Consider the following 18,841-nt stretch of genomic DNA (forward strand, 5'->3'; position numbering starts at 1 on the left):
GTAGGAGAGTGTCACGGTCAGACCTATACTTACTTTGAAAGTTGTATGGAGCATGGGTTGGAGAGGGGGCGAGATCTGAGAGAGAGATAGGAAGCTATTGCAAAAGTGCATTTGAGAAAGGATGGGGGCCTGAACAAGGGTGAATATTTATTGTGTTGATCTCAATATAGGTAATATTTTCCCTCCAAATCTGTCTTGAATTGTATTTTTGGCCATAGCAACTTATGACATGGAGGGGCTTTGATCTACATCTGTGCAAAGATTATCCACCACAAAAGCTCCACCCCAGAGATCCTTGAAGTATTTTGTACAAATTGTCTCCTTCTTCCTTGTGCCAAAGTTCCTCCTTTCTAAGGCTCTATCCAGACACCCAGTTTCGATGAACCCCAAACCAGAACTAGGGCAGGGTGACCTGGGGCTTTGCCCAGTATGACCGTAAATGTAGAAGGCACAAACATTTCCTCTTCTAAGAAGGAAAGCCGGGAGTGGCTAATGAGAAGGTAGAGGGAGCCTGGTGACAGACTGTTGAGAGGTGTGGCAGAGATTGGAGAAGTCCTGCTCCTTCTTAGGTTTCTTCTCGTGAGGTGGAGAGAAGGGGAAAGAGGCCCAGTGAGTGGGAGCCAAGCTCTAGCCCAGCCTAGAAGTGGCCAACAAGGCCTAGCCCTAGTGAAAGGTGGTCCCTTCAGTCCTCTCAGCGGTGGCTCAGGCTCGGTTCCACATGACAAGATTGAGAAGGCAGGTGGGGGGGTGGACGTGTGAACTGCCCACTACCGATACCCCATCCCACTCCAAGCTGGGCAATACCTCGGTCCTCACTTCTCCTGGAAGAGGCTTCTGGGCTGCCCTCTCTGGGGCAGGTGAGCATGAGTCCAGAGTTCACTGGAAAGCAGTGAGCCCTATCTTCCTGTTCAGCCGCTGGTCCTAGGTAATGACATCTGGCTCCAGTGCTCAAGAAGGACCACCGTGTGCCCCTCGGAGAGCCTTGTCCATATCTCAGAAGACCATATTTCAGCCACTTTGCTGAAAAAGCATTGGAGAGGGATTTAGGAGATCTGGATCCTAGCCCCTCTGTTTTCTCCTCTGTAAAATGGGTATGTTAGACAAGGTAGATCTCTCAGGTCCTTTCCAGCTTTATGAGATTTGGGCTCCACTTGACTTTTCCTTACCTCAGCCTCAGGTATAAGAGGTGAATGAGATTTCCGCTGTGACCTTGGGCAAGGCTCTTTCCTCACTGGGCCTCAACTTCCTCCTCTGTAAAGTGAATGATTCCTAAGGTCCCTTTCAGATCTTATATTTTATCATGATACATTGAGGATTTTATAGGGGGTTTGAGGGAAGGACGGTAGGAGGGACTTATTTCAGTCCCTCTTTCAGCCCCCATCCCCAAAGCACCTGTTTGCTGCAGGGGTTACCACTCCATCCTTACGTCTAGTAAATATGTTTTTCCATTGCCATGCATGAAGTAATAACTGACCTGAGTACTAGGTTATCAAGGATAATAATTTAAAGTGGGAAGGTACCATATGGGATGTTTCCTCTCCCTGGGGGCAGCCCCCTCCTGCAGTCTTTGTTCTAGTATTGTCCCAGGACCTCTGCCACTAGGACCAATGTCTGTCTCTCCCTTTCTTAAGAGGTATGGTGACTTCCATACCCCTTCTCCTAGGCATAGTTTGAGTGAATTACTCCAGGCACAAAAATTCCTAGTTATGGCTCTGCATCTCCCCCTTTCCCCAACCCGCCCCCCTGTTCCCCTCAGCATGGGTCCAGCAGGTAAGCTGAATCCCCATGCTGCTTACCCCTCTCATCTCTGCTAACCCAGGACAAGACCAGCAGATTCCAAGAGGCAGCAGAAACATGCATATCTTTGTTCAGAAAGTGTGGGCCTGATAAAGCCAGGCAGCTCCACCGGGCCAGGGCTGCGGGGGGAGGTGGTGTGCAGCCTGTGCCTACATTATTTATGAGTGACTGTAAAGGCAGTACCGTAGCTATGCGGCTGGTGTAGGAATCCACTGGAGAGTTTGTGGCTTCCTGGTAAATGTCAGGCAAGGCTTATTGGACATGACATTTAGAAAATTACCACTTGCAGTCTAGGATCTCCTTTCTTAAATACTTTAATGAGAATTAAACCAATATTATGGCATAAATAACACTCTCCACCTCCCTTTGCAGTCTGGCTGTATCTGTGTCTCCATTTGGGGCATAGAGCTGTTGCGCTCCCTGTCAGATTTGCCTCCAAGGGCCTAGGATTCCCACAGTTGTGTGGTCCAACCAGATGGGCCATGATGTAGGAAGCACTGGGGTTGGAGTCAGAAGACCTGGGTTTGAATTCTGGTTCTGTGACTTATTAGTGTGACCTTGGGCAAATCATTTCCCTTTTCTGTACCTCAGTTTCCTCACCTGTAAAAATGAGGGGGTTGAATTAGGTGACTTCTGTGACCTCTATTAGTTTCAAATTCTAAGACCCACAGTAGCTGGGAGAAAGGAAATGGACCTCTTCCTAGGTGTTAGAGGGGTTTTCCCCCCATCTATTATTTTTGTTGTTAACTACTATTATTTTTCAAAGTTTCAATGGTACCCTTTAAAAACATGAGGGAAGGAAAACATTTTGAACTCAAAATATTATAAAAAATGAATGTTAAAAATTGTCTTTACATGTAATTGGAAAAAATAAAATACTACTAAAAAACCAGAACAAATACTGCAGTTATTTCCTCACATACCCCTGCCCCATGTTGAACCTTTCCATGTAACAAAAGCAACAAAAAAAGACAATGAAACAAAACCTATTGACAAAATGACTGCGTCTGATATTGGATACAACATTCTACTTTCTTTTGGTCTCTTATTTATCATATTTTGGTATTTTGTAGACCATGCTACCTGGGGTAGTGGAAAGACCACTACACTGGGGGTCCCAGTCTCAGAATGTCAGAGCTGGAAGGGGTTCAGCGGTTCTTGTCCAGCCTCCTTCCTGAAGCAGGATATCCCCCCTTACAAATGCTCATCCAGCCTCTGCTGAGTCAATCCATTCTCTTTTGGAAATGCTCCAATTGATAGTTTTTCTTCTACATCAGGAGTAGCTAATGGATCGAGCACCAGGCCTCAAGTCAGGAAAATTGGAATTCAAGTCCACTCACACTTACTAGCTGTGTGACCCTTGGCAAGTCACTTAACCCTGTTTGCCTCAATTTCCTCATCTGTAAAATGAGCTGGAGAAGGAAATGGCAAACCTCTCCATTATCTTTGCCAACAAAACCCTGGATAGGATCAAGAAGAGTTGGACACAACTGAACAACAACAGAAACAACAATTTCTACATCAAGCCCAAATCTGCCTCTGCAACTTCTACCTCTCTTCCTAGTTCTGCCCTTTGAAGTCAAGCAGACCAAGTATAATCCCTTGTTTAGATGACAGCTCTTAGGATCACAGGATCATAGATTTAGAGCTGGGAGGGACCTCCAGTGCCATCTTGGCCAACCCCTTCATCTTACAGCGGAGGAGAGTGGGGCTCAGGGATGTTAGATGACTCCCCCAAAGTCACATAGGTGGGAACCATCAGACCCAAGATGCAAACCCATTTCTTGACTCTAGAACCAGTGCTCCTTCCACTGTTCCATGTCTCCTCTTCCTCCAGAAAGTAGAAGGCAGGGATCATGTCTCCATTCTGAGTCTATTTTTCTGGGCTAACTGTTCTCACATCTGTCAGTGATCTTTGACTTTACAGATTTACACCAGTCCTTTCATATAGGCTAGGTATATCCTTGTCTCCAGTTGCCTACCATCCTCATCTTCCACATCCTCTGGTTCTGTGAAGTCTTGGCGCTATCATTGTGTCCCCTAGGCTATTTACCCTTGTCTTTCATTTTTGTTTGACTAGAACATAAAGCTGTGATTTGAATAAAATAGTGTATGGTAAGGCCTCTTCTCCAGCCCTCTTCTGTGGCTGTCTTGTGGAGGTGGCTCCAGGCTCTTGAAAGTTCTGCCACTGGAGGAGAGGCTCCAGCAGGTCTTACCAAGCCAGAAACATCCTTCACAGGCCGGGTCACAGATTTGATGTCTGAGGTTCATCACTAGAAGGCTGGCTGCTGGGTGGATTTTTTTCATGGTGACCCATGAAACCAGGTTCCACAGCAAGGATTCTTAACCTTTTTTTGCATTGTAGACCCCTTTGGTAGTCTGGTGAAGCCTAGAGACCCTTTCCTACAGTAATGTTTTTAAATGAGTCAAATAAAATATATAGGATTGCAAAAGAAATTACTTAAATTGAGATATAGTTATAAAAATTGTTTTTAAAAAAGGCAAGTTCATGAACCCCCAGGTTAAGAGCACCTAAGTCATTGGAGAGGTTGAGATTTGCCTAGTGGAGGGGAATGGAGGTAGCCATGAAGGATGAAGTCATGGATCTTGGAGTAGTCTAGATTGAGTGGTCCTGTACGTTAGAGCATTGAGTGCTGAGTACTTGGAATATTCCAGACAAAGTGCTAAGAGAGGGGGCAGCTGGGTGGCGAAGTGCATAGAGCACCGGTCCTGGATTCAGGAGAACCTGAGTTCAAATCTGGCCTCAGACACCTAACACTTACTAACTGTGTGACGCTGGGTAAGTCACTTAACCCCCATTGCCCAACCAAAAAAAAAAAAATTTAAACAAAGTGCTAAGAGGAACTCAAGGAGGGGAGAGATCATTTCCAAATGGAAAGGCATCAGGAGAAGGTGACCCTCAAGCTGGACTTGGATGGAAAGTGAAGAATTCCGCAGCTGGTATTGGTCTGAACATATATTGAATCAGATAAAAAGCCTGTGGGTGACATTGTTCATGAAACCCAGGCCAGAGGCAGGCAGTTGGCATCCATACAGAGTTGGAAAAAGAAGAGGTTGAAGCTGCTGTTGACCCTGCATGAGCTATAGCTGCCCAGTTCCTGCACACACTGTTCCTTGATGAACTTCTGCCAATAGGGTCCCAGTTTACAGTTTGAGGATTATAAGCAGCTTCCTGCCAGGGCTGGCTGGTGCCTACGAATGCCACATATCATCTTACTGCTCACAAGCCCTTCCCTGGCAGCCATCCCTGTCAGAGAAGGCCAACCCTGCATTCCAGGGTGTCCGAGTGTCCTTTGCCAGGCAGAGTTGTGAGTTCTGCTTTGTTTCCTCTTAATCCCCGAGCTGTTGAAATTTAGGATACTTGCTGGAGCCGCCTTATGACTTAGGACTTACTTAGAGTCATAGCAAGTTAGAACAGGAAGAGATCTTAGAACATTGACTAGGAGAGCTGGAAGGGACTTTGGGGATCACCTAGTCTGAACCCTCATTTTACAGATGAGGAAACTGTTGGGGGAGGGGAAGAAGTTACTTGTTAAAGGTCACACAGCTTATAAATGGCACCACCAAGACTTGAACCCAGGTCTCCTGATGTCAGTGTTCTTTCCATTGTACCATGCTTCTTAGTCTCTGATTCCTTTGGGAAGAAGTATTTGATGGGGGTGGAGGGATAAAGAATTCACATAGAAACTAATATTATCAGAAAACCTCTCTCTCTTTCTCTCTCTCTGTATATACACAGATACATTTCTTTTTTCTTTCTCCCCAAACTCCTTTTATTACTTAAGGGAAGATATCCTCAACATTTGTTGTTTTGAGGCATTAAATATGTTTCACAAGGTAATTAAGGAGATTAATGCTAATTATAATCGGTGTCCATTCAAGAATGTCAAACCTATTTAAGTGTGTTTTTCGTAATGGTTGTTAATTAGTGGATTGTGGGAGGCTTACACACACACATACACACACACACACGGAGTAAAATGGTATTGGTGGGGCAGGTCTGGCTTCTCTGTATAGTCGATAGGGATAGGAGAGGAGTTATCAGCGGGTAATTTAACTTGAATAGTTAAAAAACAGCAACAACAACAAAAAAAATCCTGTAGCAATCACATGCTGTTTTATAGTGTATATAGAATGTTCTCATAATTTGCCTCATATGACAAAACAAAAACCAACGTTTGAGTCACAGCCCTGCCACTGATCAGCTGTGTCACGTTATGTCCCTACTTCCCTAGGCCTCTGTTTCCACATCCATAAAATGAGGAGTTTGGACTAGCTTATCTCAGAGCTCCCGTCAAGCTTGTACATTGTATGATGTAAAAGAGTATGAAAATATTATCCATTTTACAAATGAGGGGGCTAAGCTAAGAGAGATTAAGATTCTATGCATTGCCTAAAGTCACACTGATATTAAATGGCACAGCTGGGACTCTAACCCAAGCCTTCCAAGTCCAAATTCAGTGCTGTTTCCCATTGTACCTGAGGAATTTGGGGGAGGGTAGAACTGGTGGTATTTTTTCCTAATTGTGTATGCCTCTCATTTTCCCTTCCTTCTCCTCTCCCCTCTTCTCCCCACCCTTTCCTTCTCTCTTCTCAACACCTTTTACTTCTCTTTTCTACCTTCTGCTCTTCTCTTCTCTCTACCTTCTTATCCATCCTTCTCTCTACCCTCTCCTCCTTTTTTCCCCCTTTCTCTTCTCTCCTTCTATCTCTCTCTCATCTCTCGCTTTTCTTTCTCATTATCTTTTCCTCTGTCTTGTCTTTATCTCTCTCCCCTCTTTCCTGTCTCCCTCCTTCTCCTCTTCTTGCTCTCTCCCTTCTTCTCCCTCCCTTTTTCTCCCTCCTCTTTCCTCTTGTCTTTCTTTGTCCTTCCCTCCTCCTCCCTTTCCTTTCTCCTCTCCTCCCCTCCCCCTTCTCTTCTCCTCTATCCTCCTCTCTTTGGGTGTTGCTTTCCTTTCTACAGTTTTTTAAAAAGCAGAAACGGTTAATCCCCGAGAGGACGGTCTGGAAGTACTTTGTGCAGTTGTGCAGCGCCGTGGAGCACATGCACTCCCGCAGGGTGATGCACAGAGGTAACATTAATCCGCTCTCTCTTTTCACTGAATAATAATATAATGTTCCAATTAGTAAGTGGCTACATTCAAAAACAATTATGCTGATGTGCAGCCAACGCATGTTTGGAGAGACGGCGGCACTGGCGAGATGGATTTCTCCTGGTGGTTTTTTTTGTTTTGTTTTGTTTTTTTGCCTCCTTGTTAAAGGAGTCGGTCCAGAGTGAGGGGAGCATTATGAAGAAGAGATGCTTTGTATTCCAGACACTGATTTTAAGTCAAGTGTCAAACCTGCCATTAGCAGAGTGTCAGAAGTGCAAAGCTGGAGTTTGAGGGATGCAGTGAACTCTACAACATCTCCTTCATCGCGTTGACTGTGATGTGGTGATGGATGAGTTGGTGGGAGTTTCTTGGTTCCCCTATAGCGTACACTCACATGCTAGACATTTCCCCCAGTTTGCTGGCCTTACTGAATTCTTTAGTATTATGGAATGTTACAACTGGAAAGGACCTTAGGTCTCAGGAGGTTCTGTAGAGTATAGACAGTTAGAGCAAGAAGAAACCTTAGAACCTAAAGTGTTAGAACATATAAGGTGATCGGCCTCGGTCTCTAGAAGACTCCTCAGAGGCCATTCGGTGGCCCCTCCCCCCACTTAACAAATGAGTAAGCTAAGACCAGGGAGGTTAAGGTCATACAGGTTGTAGACATGGGATTTGAACCCATGTTTCTCTGACTCCAGAGCCAGTGCTACATAGAACCTTACACCGTGTAGCCCAACCTATTATTCTACAGAAGAGGAAACCGAGACTTAGCAAAGTAAAGTTACTAGCCCTGGGTCATATAGTGAGTTAGTGGCATGGCCTCTCTGCCCAAGGCTTTCTCTTTCGCCCTGCTGCCTTCTCTTGCTGTAGGTGCTCTGTGGCTTGTCTAGACTGTGGCAGGGGTGTTGTACGTGTACATGTTTGTTAAGATTGAGCGTTAAGACTGCACAATGCCTCTTGAGTTTGACCTCTAGCCTTCTTTTCCTCCCAGACATAAAACCTGCCAACGTGTTTATAACAGCCACAGGTGTAGTGAAGCTGGGGGACCTTGGACTGGGCCGCTTCTTCAGCTCCAAGACCACGGCAGCACATTCCTTAGGTAAGTCTCTACCTCCCAGAGGCCTCAGCAAGATTGGGAATTAGTCGGTATTGCCACTGTGTTTTCTTTTATTTAAAAGCTAGTACTAGTAAGCCTTTCTTTAAGAAAGCCTCCCCTCCCCTCCTCTGCTCTCCTCTCTTCTTCTTCTTCTTCTTCCTCTTCTTCTTCTTCTTCTTCTCCTTCTTCTTCGCCTCCTCCTCCTCCTCCTCTTCTCCTCTCTCTCTGTCTCTCTCCCTCACTCTGTCTTTATACACACACACACACACACACACACACACACACACACACCAGTATATAAATTCTGAATATAAAAACCAGAGAAATTAGGAGATGCTTGCTAACCTTAAAGTTTTCTTCATTTTAGGAAAAGATTCACTCCAGTACAGGTATACCTCACGGTGGTATTTACCAAGAACCATATTATGCCCTTCATAAGTTATTCATTTGCAAGATTCTTCTTTTGGGACTAAATATCCTTGTAAATATTTCTTTACTTCATAGTGTATTTTCTCAGAAGCAACAGATGTTATAAGATGGAGTAGGTATATTTTTAACATAAAATAGGATTTGACTTACAGGAATTCAGTTGAGGGAACTGGGTGGTGCAGTGGATAGACTGGCAGGCCTGGAGTCAGGAAGAGCTGAATTCAAATCTGGCCTCAGACCTTACTCGCTGTTTGATCCTCGGCAAGTCACTTAACTCTGTTTGCCTCAGTTTCCTCATCTGTAAGATAAGCTAGAGAAGGAAATGACAAAACCACTCCAAAATCTTTGCCAAGAAAACCCCAAATGGGGTCATGAAGAGTCAGGCATGACTGAAATGACTGAACAATTCAATTTGTATGCAACTTTGGGGGAGATAATTTCCTTTGAAAAATTAGTTGGAATTGCATTGGAATCTTAGACTTCAGCAAGGTTTTGTCACTTAAATACCAAAGACCAGAGATGCCTGATAGGACCCAATATGAAGACATCTCTGCTTCAGTTTGTTTTGGAGTAGGTAATACAAGGAAGCCAGAGAACTCTGTGCTTTCCCCTGGTGCTTGTTTAAAACTCTTCTGTCAACTTCTCTGGACTCTTGAGCAGCTGATGCAGGGGCTTGGCCTTTCTTCAGGTTTCGGTAAAAGTCAAATGTGCTTGATGCTTGCTCCTACTGGGCCTGGTAAGCTCATAGAATCACAAAATGTTAGAGCTGGAAGAACTTGTGAACACAGAACATAGACTGTTAGAGCCGGAATAGACCTTGGACATGATGTATTCCAATACTCCCATTTTATAGATGAGAAAACTTAAGGCCCAGAGAGGGGAAGTGACTTGTCCATTGTAGCCAAGTGGGAACCAGAAATACAAGGCAGTGTTATTTTCACTGTTACTTGTATTAAAATTTTCACCAAAATGTTACTGGGGAAAGGAAAGGAGAATCATGAATTACAGCAAAGTTTTTCCCTTCCTCTCTCTCTCTCTCTCTCCCCCTCTCCCCCCAACCTCTTAAAAATGGTTTTGGGCCCAATTCATTTCTGTCTCACCCCAAACTTACAAGCTGGTCTGTCTCTCATGTTCCGACACCTTTGTGCAAGTGACACACATTGAGTGTAAACAGAATGATAATATGGGAGCGTCTTTTGGTTCACGCGAAGGAGCTCTCTGAAAAATATGATTTCTTCATGTAAACTGTTAGTGTGCATTATTCATATAGCTCCAGATGGCTCTGAGACTTGTAGCGGATAGCATATGATTTGGTGAAATTTATTAATTCTGGTGATCAAACAGTGGTAGCTGTTTAAAGTGTTTAAAAAAAAAAAACAACTGTGTCATACCCCTCTGATTCAGAAGGTTTTGAATACTAGGAAGCTGGCTTTGCTCTCAGTCACTACTGGGTTGATTATTATTTCATTCAGAAATGATACTAGCCTTGACTGTTATGGCTTAAGTAATACTGGGCTATTCCAGTTTTGGGGGCCTCAGGAGATAATGTTTGTTTCACCCAATTTATCCCTTTTTCTTCTTCCTTTTATATTTGTGGTGAAATCTTAAGTGTAAATCAAATTCCCTTTGCTTTTCTGATATTTAAGTAGAGGCTCAAAGAATCTTAAGAGATATTAGAACATAAAGTTTGACAGTTGGAAGGAACATTGGAATACAGAATGTTAGAGCTGGAAGGGACCTTAGAGAATATCATATTAGAAATGGAAAGGATCTTAGAACATGGTGTGTAAGGTTTTGATTTGGCATCAGGACCTCGGTTCAAATCCTAGACCTGGTTCTGCTATTCCCTAATATTTGGTGAGTTGTCTAACCACTCTGAGCCTCAGTTTCCTTATCCATAAAATGAGGATGTTGGATTAGATTCCAAATCATCTGATTCTCTGAATATTGAAATATAATGTGGAGCTGCTGAGGACTTTAGAACAGAATATTAAAGCCCTCTATTTGGATATTCATAGCCTTTCTTCTGGACTATTACATTAGCCTCCTAATTGGTCTCCCTGTGTTCACTTCAATCCATCCCACACAGCTGCCAAAATGATATTCTTAAAATGTAGGTCCGAGATGTCTGCCTTCTGCTCAAGAAGCTTCAGTGGGTCCCCATTACCTTTAGGATAAAACCCAAACTCCCCTGGTATTTAAAACCTCTCCCATTCTGGCTCCAGCCTAACTTGCTAGACTGATAACAGATTAATCCCCCTTCACACAATCCGTGCTCTAGCCAAACTGGCTACTTTGCTATTCTTCCTATGTGATGTTTCATCTTCCTCCATCCTCCTCCATGCCTTTGCACAGGCTGTTGGTCATCCATGCCTAGAATGTATTCCTTTCTCATTTTTGCCTCTTGGAGCCCCTGACTCCTTTCAAAACTCAGCTCAAGTTCCACGTGAGGCCTTGCCTGAATTGTTCATATTCCACCCCCGCCTTCCAGTTATTGTGTATTTATTTGGTATGTATCCTGTACAGGGTATCCTCAGAGTCTTAAGTGTACAGTTTTAAGCTATTAAAGCTTAATTTTATTTACTTATCTGTGATCATGTATGTCCTCAGTAGAATTTAAACTCCTGGAAGGTAAGGAGTGTCTCACTTTTGTATTTGTATCTCCAGTGCCTAATGTGCATTGGCATGTAGTAGATACTTAATACATGTTTTTGATTAATAAATCATCTAGTCCTACTACCTAATTTTCAGATGTGGAAACTCAGGCCTAAAGAGTTATTAGTTGCTCAACTTCACAAAATGTCATTGGTAGTTCTGGGGTTCAAATCTAGGCATCCTGATGCTCCACTAGCCAAGAGCCCCTTCTACTACATCGGGGGTGGGGAACTTGTGGCCTTGAGGCCACATGACTGAATTGTCAAAGGGCCACACTTGAGGACCTAGAGGGCCACATGTGGCCTTGCACTAATCCCATGATTCCTTTTCTTTTGATTCCACTGAGGCATGCAATTCTACTTATAAAATATTAGCCAAAATACTTTAAAAAATGTATCATCACCACACACCCACCCACACACACACACACATACATGCAAACACATGGCAGGCAGAACTTTGTTTTGTACCCTGTGATCACATCAGGGGTAGGAGAGGTGTGGGAAAAAGAGAGAAAATGAGAGAAACTGAAAGAAACCAACCTTTTCTCCTGAGCAGTTAAAATATTCCTAATTTTATCCTGTCAGACTTGAGCTTCTTCTCTGCGCACACACACATGCATACGCGCGCGTGCGCGCGCGCACACACACACACACACACACACACACACACACACACACAAAACCGTCAGAGCCAGTTAAGATCACATCGTTAGGAACGGGCAGAAACCTGATCTTTTCCAATGATATGATTTTATCTAGTTTGGCTGCTGCACTTATTATAGTAATAAGAATAAATTGGGTCTTAGAAATGGACTAGGTCTGAGCATATGACCCTTATCCTTAGACTAATTGAAGATTCCTCTGTAGTTATCAGGAGAGCGCCACTTTGTGAGCCCCAGTCCCTCTTCCAAATGTAGATTGAAACTATTTTGTACAGCAAAGTAGGAAGAGGATAGAGCGAACGAGGATTTGAACTTGGAGCTGAAGGGCCCAAGTTCCATCCTACCCTGACCCTTTGCTATGTGGCCTTGAGACAAGTCCCCAAGCCTCAGTTTACTGCTGTGGGGAGGAGAGATAACAATACATTAACTCTGCCTCTTGAGATTTTGAGGATCAAACAGGGTCAGCATTTTTAAATCCTAAAGCTTCATATAAATGTCAGTTCATATTTTTATTTCTAAATTTCCAGCTGAAGGAGAGGAGGGGGAAAAAAGAAACTCTGCTCATTACAATGAAACTTACCAAAATAATGAGCCAATTCTTCAATCCCCAACTTCGTAAAGTCATTGAATTAGTTGTTATTCAGTCAGCAGACCTGAGTTCTAATCTCTGCCCTTGGCATTAACTTGTTGCATGACCTCAGGTAAATTGCTTTACTTATTTGAGCCTCATTTTCTTCATCTGTAAAATGAGGAATTTGGATCAACTTGGCTCTAAGGTTGCCTTTCTGTGTTAACCTTTCCAGTGTGATCTAGTTTAACCCTTTCCTTTTATAGACAAAGAAAGCGAGTCTTAGGTGAAGTGATTTGTCTGTGTTCTGTATTCTGTCTTCCAACATTCTGTGTCCTAAGATTGCTTCCAGCTTTAACTAGTTTTGATTCTTTGATTCTGTTTCTAGTGTTGATGGGACTTGGGGAATGGTTGTGCATCTATTTAAATATGCATTCCCTCATTTTAATGGAGACCTACTAGGTGTCATAGTAGTGTCTGTAGCAACATTGCCATCACAATTCAGCTGAACTCTGATCTCTAAAGCTACTGACCTGTGAATGGAACATGGGACTTAAGCAGATATATTCATCTATTTCTCCTCTTCCCCCACCCCTGACTCCCTTAGATTTTGTGTTTGCTCCCATCAGCCTGGCATAAAAGGGCATTAGGCAGTACTACAGCCAGTGTGACAGGTGTACTACCCGGCAGTGGCAGCACGGCTGCCTTCGTGTCAGGGACCGGAGCCATAATTAGAGCAAGGAACAGAATAAGCGTCAGATAAATTACCAGGCAGCAGATCATATTTGTCAGGCAGGATTGCATACAGGAAAAAATAAGTGACAGAACACGCCAGGGTAATGAAAGAGAAATGAAGGATTTGCCCATACACGGCTCACAAGATCCAGGCATGTGTCTCGCTTGGAGCAAGAGCAGCCAGCTCCTGCGAGGCAATCCACATCTGGGAGGCGGGACCCACTTACGCCCATCCCTGATGGACAGAGAGCCCTGTTGAGGGGAGGAGTGGGGACTCACCAGCTGCCAAAGAAGGGCAGCGGCAGCACTGAGACCACTAGGGGGAAGGTGCCACAAAGAAGAGAAGACTGAGGGGGATGATGCCGTCCCTGGGCTTCAAGTATATGAAAGGTTGTCGTAGAGAAGAGAGATTAGATTTGTTCTACTTGGCGCCAGAGGGCAGAGCTAAGAAGAGGGTGAGAAAGTCACAGGGAAGGTAATCTTAGCTTACTCTGAAGGAGGACAGCCGTCAGAGGCAGCAGGGAGAGTGGAAATAGTATTGGATGGGGAATGAGATGACTTGGGTCCAGCTCTGCTGCTTCCTAATTATGGGAGAACTGTAGGGCAAATCACCTGAAATCCCTTGGCCTCAGTTTCCTCCTCTGTAAAATGAAGAGTTTGGATTAGATGATCTTTAAGGACCATTCTTGCTCTAAGTCATAAGATTCTGATAATTAGAGATGTCTTAACGATGGGATGGGCTACCTTGGGTGCTCCTTATTATTAGAGGTAGTCAAGCAACTGGACAGATATTTGTAGAGGCTCTGATAGAAGTGGTAGGATTGAGTGGTAGGTTGGACCAGGTGATCTCCTGTCCGACTCTGAGATTCTGTGAAGTTCAGGCTAAAAACATCAACAACATGAAGAACAGTTTCCACCTGTATAAAATGAAGGGTTGTGCTAGGTGGTCTGTCTACTTCCTGGAGTCCCTTCTAACAGCTGAATAGCAGGTTAGTGGAATCTGTGTGTTCTAATAATGGAATAGGCTGCCGCCAGAGGTGAGAGCAATGGTGGGTCATAATGGAAGGAACACTGGATTGAGAATCGAAAGAACCTGGGACTGTCGGTTATTTAACTACCCATATGACCTTAGGTGCGGGCCACTTTACAGTCTTTGGTCCCATTTAGTCATCTGTAAAATGAAGATAATTATACTGTCACAACCTCATAGGATTTTTGTGATGATCAAATGAAATAATGTGTGCAAAAATGTAAACACAAAGTGCTACATAAATTCCCATGTTGATCATTACTGAAGATGATTATTGAGCTACCATGAAGAGCAATTGTAATGCTCTCTCTCCCAGTGTTGCTAGTATCTCTAGAAGAAACAGAATGGAATCAGGATTAGACTTTTTCTTGGACCCTGAGGGTAAAACGAGTAGTAATTGGTAGAAATTATAAGGAGGTAAATTTTGAGTCAGTATGAAGAAAAGCCTTCTAATAATTACAGCTGTCCAACAGTGCACTAAAAAAAAAAAAATTGCTGGGGTCCCTTGGAGCTCCAAGGTGTTCAGAATCTGAGTTGAAAAGGACCTCTGTGGTCTTTTAGCCCGACACATGCCTAAATCAGAATCCAACAAATGCTCATCCAGTATTGACTTGGTGATGTCCAGGGGTAGATCTCCAGGGCATCCCATTCCTTCTTGGGCTCCTTGTGAAACCCCTTATAGAATTGGGGGCGGGGTGAGAAGGGGAAGCCCTTCCCTTGAATGAAGTAGGTTTGTCAGACACAGGGGTGAAACTTGAAGAGTAGACTGAGGGGGGACATAGTCACTCTTAAAGTATCTGAAAGGCAGTGAAGAGACCTGGACATCAGGGGCTTCTTCTAAATCAACACACCACCACAGAAGGGTTCCTATGCTAGTATGTCTCAGGAATTTGGGAATAGGAAGGCATGGTCCTATTTACCTTTAGTGTGTACATAGTTGCTTGCGTGTACTCTCGCCATAAGCTCCCTGAAGGCAAGTACTGTCTTTTGCCTTTTTTTTTTGTATCTCCAGTGCTTAGCATTCAGCTCTAAGTAAGTAGGATACACATTTGCTGTTGTTGTTCAGTTATTTCAGTTGTCTCCATCTCTCTGTGATCCCACTTGGGTTTTTCTTGGCAAAGATACTGGAGTGGTTTGCTATTTCCTTCTCCAGTGCATTTTACAGATGAGGAAGCTGAGTCAAACGGAGTTAAGTGATTTGCCCAGGGTCACATAGCTTGTAAGTATCTGAGGTCAGATTTGAACTAAGGTCATCCTGACTCCAGGCCTGGTACTCTGTCCACTGTACTGTGTAGCTGGTCCATTCTTCATTTTAGAGGACCATAAGTTCTTTATTGTGGGTATTCCCACAACAGACATGGCTCTTAATCCCAACATACCACATGGCAGGCTCTTAATAAATACTTATTGTCTGTGACTGTGAATTCACAGAAATTGGTGAATCTAGACAAGAGCTTTTATTGTTGGATTGGTCCATATATCTGCTCTTCCATATCTTGTTTCCCGTATCTCTTATATCTTGTTTCTGTCTTAGGAACCAACATTTGAGATTCTGAACCTTAGAGGGGTCACAGACCAGGGTAGTCCCCTCCATTACAAAGCTAATGAAGCTGTCTCGGAGAGATTTTTAATGTTAGGGAAAAGGGCTGCACGGGGATACACTCAAGCTGCTTTGCAGGATAAAGAGGTCCCTAAACTCGCCCTATTTCAGCATCCAGTGAGGATTGTCAAGTCTCTGACCTTCTTGGTTTTTCTTAAATGGTTATGAAATGAAGTGGTTTCTCTCCTCTTATACCCAATTCAGTAAACCTTTTATAAAATATAGAGCCAAGAGCCATTTTATAGATCATGTCCAAGAATACTTCACCTGGGGTCTGTGAACTTGTGTGTATGTATACATGGATGTATATATGTATCGTTATGTATGTTATGTATATGTACATGTTTATGTATTGTGCATATATAAACATATGCATGTACACATATACACATATATTTGTATTTCACTGTAGTCGGTTTCCTTTGTAATTCTATGTGTTTTATTTTATGCATTTAAAAACATTCTGAGAAGTGGCCCATAGGTTTCATCAGACTGTTAAAAATGTCTATGACACAAAAAAGGATAAGAGTCTCTACTGTAGGTTCTCTCCCTCAGTTTACAGATGACTCAGTTTAGGCTTACTGAGAGAAAATAACAATAATATCATACCATTTATATGGTACTTTTAAGTTTTCAGACTACTTTAGAAGCATTATCTCATTTTATCTTCACAACAACCTGGGAGGTAGGTGCTAATATTAGCCCCATTTTACAGCTAACGAAGGGTCAGACAGAGGTTAAGTGACTTGGGAAGTGTTTGAGGTTATATTTGAACTTAGGTCTTCCTGACTCCAAAACCAGTGCTCTATCTACTGCACCACCTAGCTGTCTTCTAAGATATGTAATGTCATCCTTTTAGATCCTAAGCTTCTCAAGGGCCAATATTATGTTTCTTTGTGCTTAGCACAGTGCCTGGCTCACAATAAGCATCTAATAAATGCTTATTGACTGACTGAAAGTGACTTTCCCAAGGACTCCCAGAGAATAGAGCTGAAACTAGATCACAGGGCTCCTGATAAATTGTATTTCCTTCTAACAAGGCTAATGCCACCAACCTTCCGTTTTCTTACTGAAGCTGAGAAATTCATTTGGACAATATAATCCCGGTATATTGGTGGGTAGGGATGAACTTGCTCTTAACTCTGCAAACAAGAATGATTTTGAAATGCAGAAGAACAAAACCCAAAGAATCCAGATCAAAAACCAAAAACATCAAAACCAATCAGAGTAACATCAAAAGCACCTAGAAGAATCTTACTGAGAAACTGTTTTAATAAAACCAGTTGTATATATGCCCAGTGACCTGGGGAAAGGCCCAGGTGCCAAAGAGGCATCTCCTACCATGAGTAGGCCTGGAAAGCAGATATTAGGAGGGAAAAACAGTGCAAGCCAAGTGTTAATCCATTTATCATTCATTTGAAAAATGATTATTAAATTATTAACAGTAACAGTGTAAAAGATGTCATCAAAGAGATGTGTATCTGGAAAAGGGGAGAGGCCCATCATGTAGTGAGAGTGAAAGCTAACAGATGGACTGCCTCTATGCTGTATATCTTCTTTTTTTAAAATTTTATTTTATTTTCAATTCAGGGAACAAAAGCATTTCCATAAATAAATAAAAAGATGATACAATAAAAATACAATAAAAAGATGATTGCACATGAAACTGCAAATCTACCGTGTACAACTTGTCATTCCCTCCAAATATACAACAGTTATGTAAAATTTCTTTTTTTTCCTTTTTTTTCCTTTTTTTTCTTCCATCCCTTCCCTGTGTTCTAGAGAAGTCTACCGTTAGACACAGATCGGTGTGTGTGTGTGTGTGTATGTGTGTGTGTGTGTGTGTATTATTCTGTACACACTTCTGTTTATTAGTTCTTTCTCTGGATACGGATAGCATCTCTCTTCACTTGTCCTTTATTTTTAATTTGTGTATTTGTAGTAGTCAAAATGACTAAGTCACTCAAAATGAGTAAGTCACTCAAAGTTGTTCTTAATACGACTGTTACTGTATACAGTGTTCTCCTGGTTCTGCTTACTTCACTCCTCATCGTTTTATGCAAGTCTTTCCATGCTTCTCTAAGACCAATGAGCTCATCATTTCCTATAGCACAGTAGTGTTCCATCACAACCATACACCACAACTTGCTCAGCCATTCCCCAATTGATGAGCATCCCTGCAGTTTCCAGTTCTTTGCCACCACAAAGAGAGCTGCCATAAACATCCCAATCACATTCAGAGTTATAATTACTATTTGTGAATTTCCCATCATCTTATTTTTCTCACTATTTTCTTTCTCAGCCTCTCTTTTTATCCTATCCCTATTACCTTATCTTCTGCCCCCTACCCTCCCAACTCCTACTTCACCCACCCCTCCAAGGGTCCTCCCATCCCCTCCTCCCACCCCCCCAATCTCCATCCACATACCCCTCCAGAAGTCACCCACCTTCCAAAATCCCAATCCATACACCCCCCTAAAAGTCCTTCCTCCATCCTGTCCCCCCCAGTTTTCTCATCTCTCTACATGTTCAGAAGACTTCTACACCCTTCCAGATGAACGCTTTCTTGTGTGTGACTAAAAGCTGTATATCTTCTAACGTTAGGAGACCTAAGGCCCCCAGCAAGTTGAGTAGACAATTTCCTTCCCTTCCCAAGAAGTTACAGGGAGATCTGGAGAAGAGTCACACAGATGAGAACGTGTGAATGGGTTGCAGTCTGCATGATTGGAAGGAGTGCTCGTCTCACTCAGCTTCAGTGTGTTCAGAAATAATACTCATAACCACCATTTATAGGGGACGTTGGAGGTGGGATTTAAATCAGTATCCCTCTGACCCCAAGTCTGGCACTCTATCCACTGTTCCACAATGCCCCATCTCTGAGAAGAGAAAGTGAATTTAGAGCACTTTAAAATCATGGGAGAGATTTCAGGATATCTTTATTGCTCTGACATCTACATCCTGGGCTCGTCTTCTGTAAGTCTTGAAAACTAGCAGAGTGGCCTGAGGTATGAGTGAGAGAGAGAGAGAGAGAGAGAGAGAGAGAGAGAGAGAGTGTGTGTGTGTGTGTGTGTGTGTGTGTGTGTGTATGTGTATGTGTGTGTTACTTATCTCTTCTACTCTTAATATCTTGAAGTTAGGGACCTCTAGAATATT

At 43.0% G+C, this 18,841-nt stretch overlaps 1 protein-coding gene across 5 annotated transcripts in view; it reads left to right on the forward strand.

Annotated features, from left to right (window-relative positions):
- The window catches only part of LOC114047353 (serine/threonine-protein kinase Nek6), a 127,236-nt gene that overhangs the window by 80,041 nt on the left and 28,354 nt on the right, over positions 1-18,841 (forward strand). For all 5 annotated transcript variants that reach the window (XM_027868161.1, XM_027868162.1, XM_027868159.1 and 2 more), the window contains 2 exons: positions 6,782-6,890; positions 7,903-8,010. In XM_027868161.1, the coding sequence (XP_027723962.1) occupies positions 6,782-6,890; positions 7,903-8,010 (217 nt within the window). The remainder of the gene's footprint in view (positions 1-6,781; positions 6,891-7,902; positions 8,011-18,841) is intronic.

Source organism: Vombatus ursinus, unplaced genomic scaffold, assembly GCF_900497805.2.
Source record: "Vombatus ursinus unplaced genomic scaffold, bare-nosed wombat genome assembly UNPS02014786.1, whole genome shotgun sequence".
In the NCBI taxonomy this organism is placed as follows: domain Eukaryota; kingdom Metazoa; phylum Chordata; class Mammalia; order Diprotodontia; family Vombatidae; genus Vombatus; species Vombatus ursinus.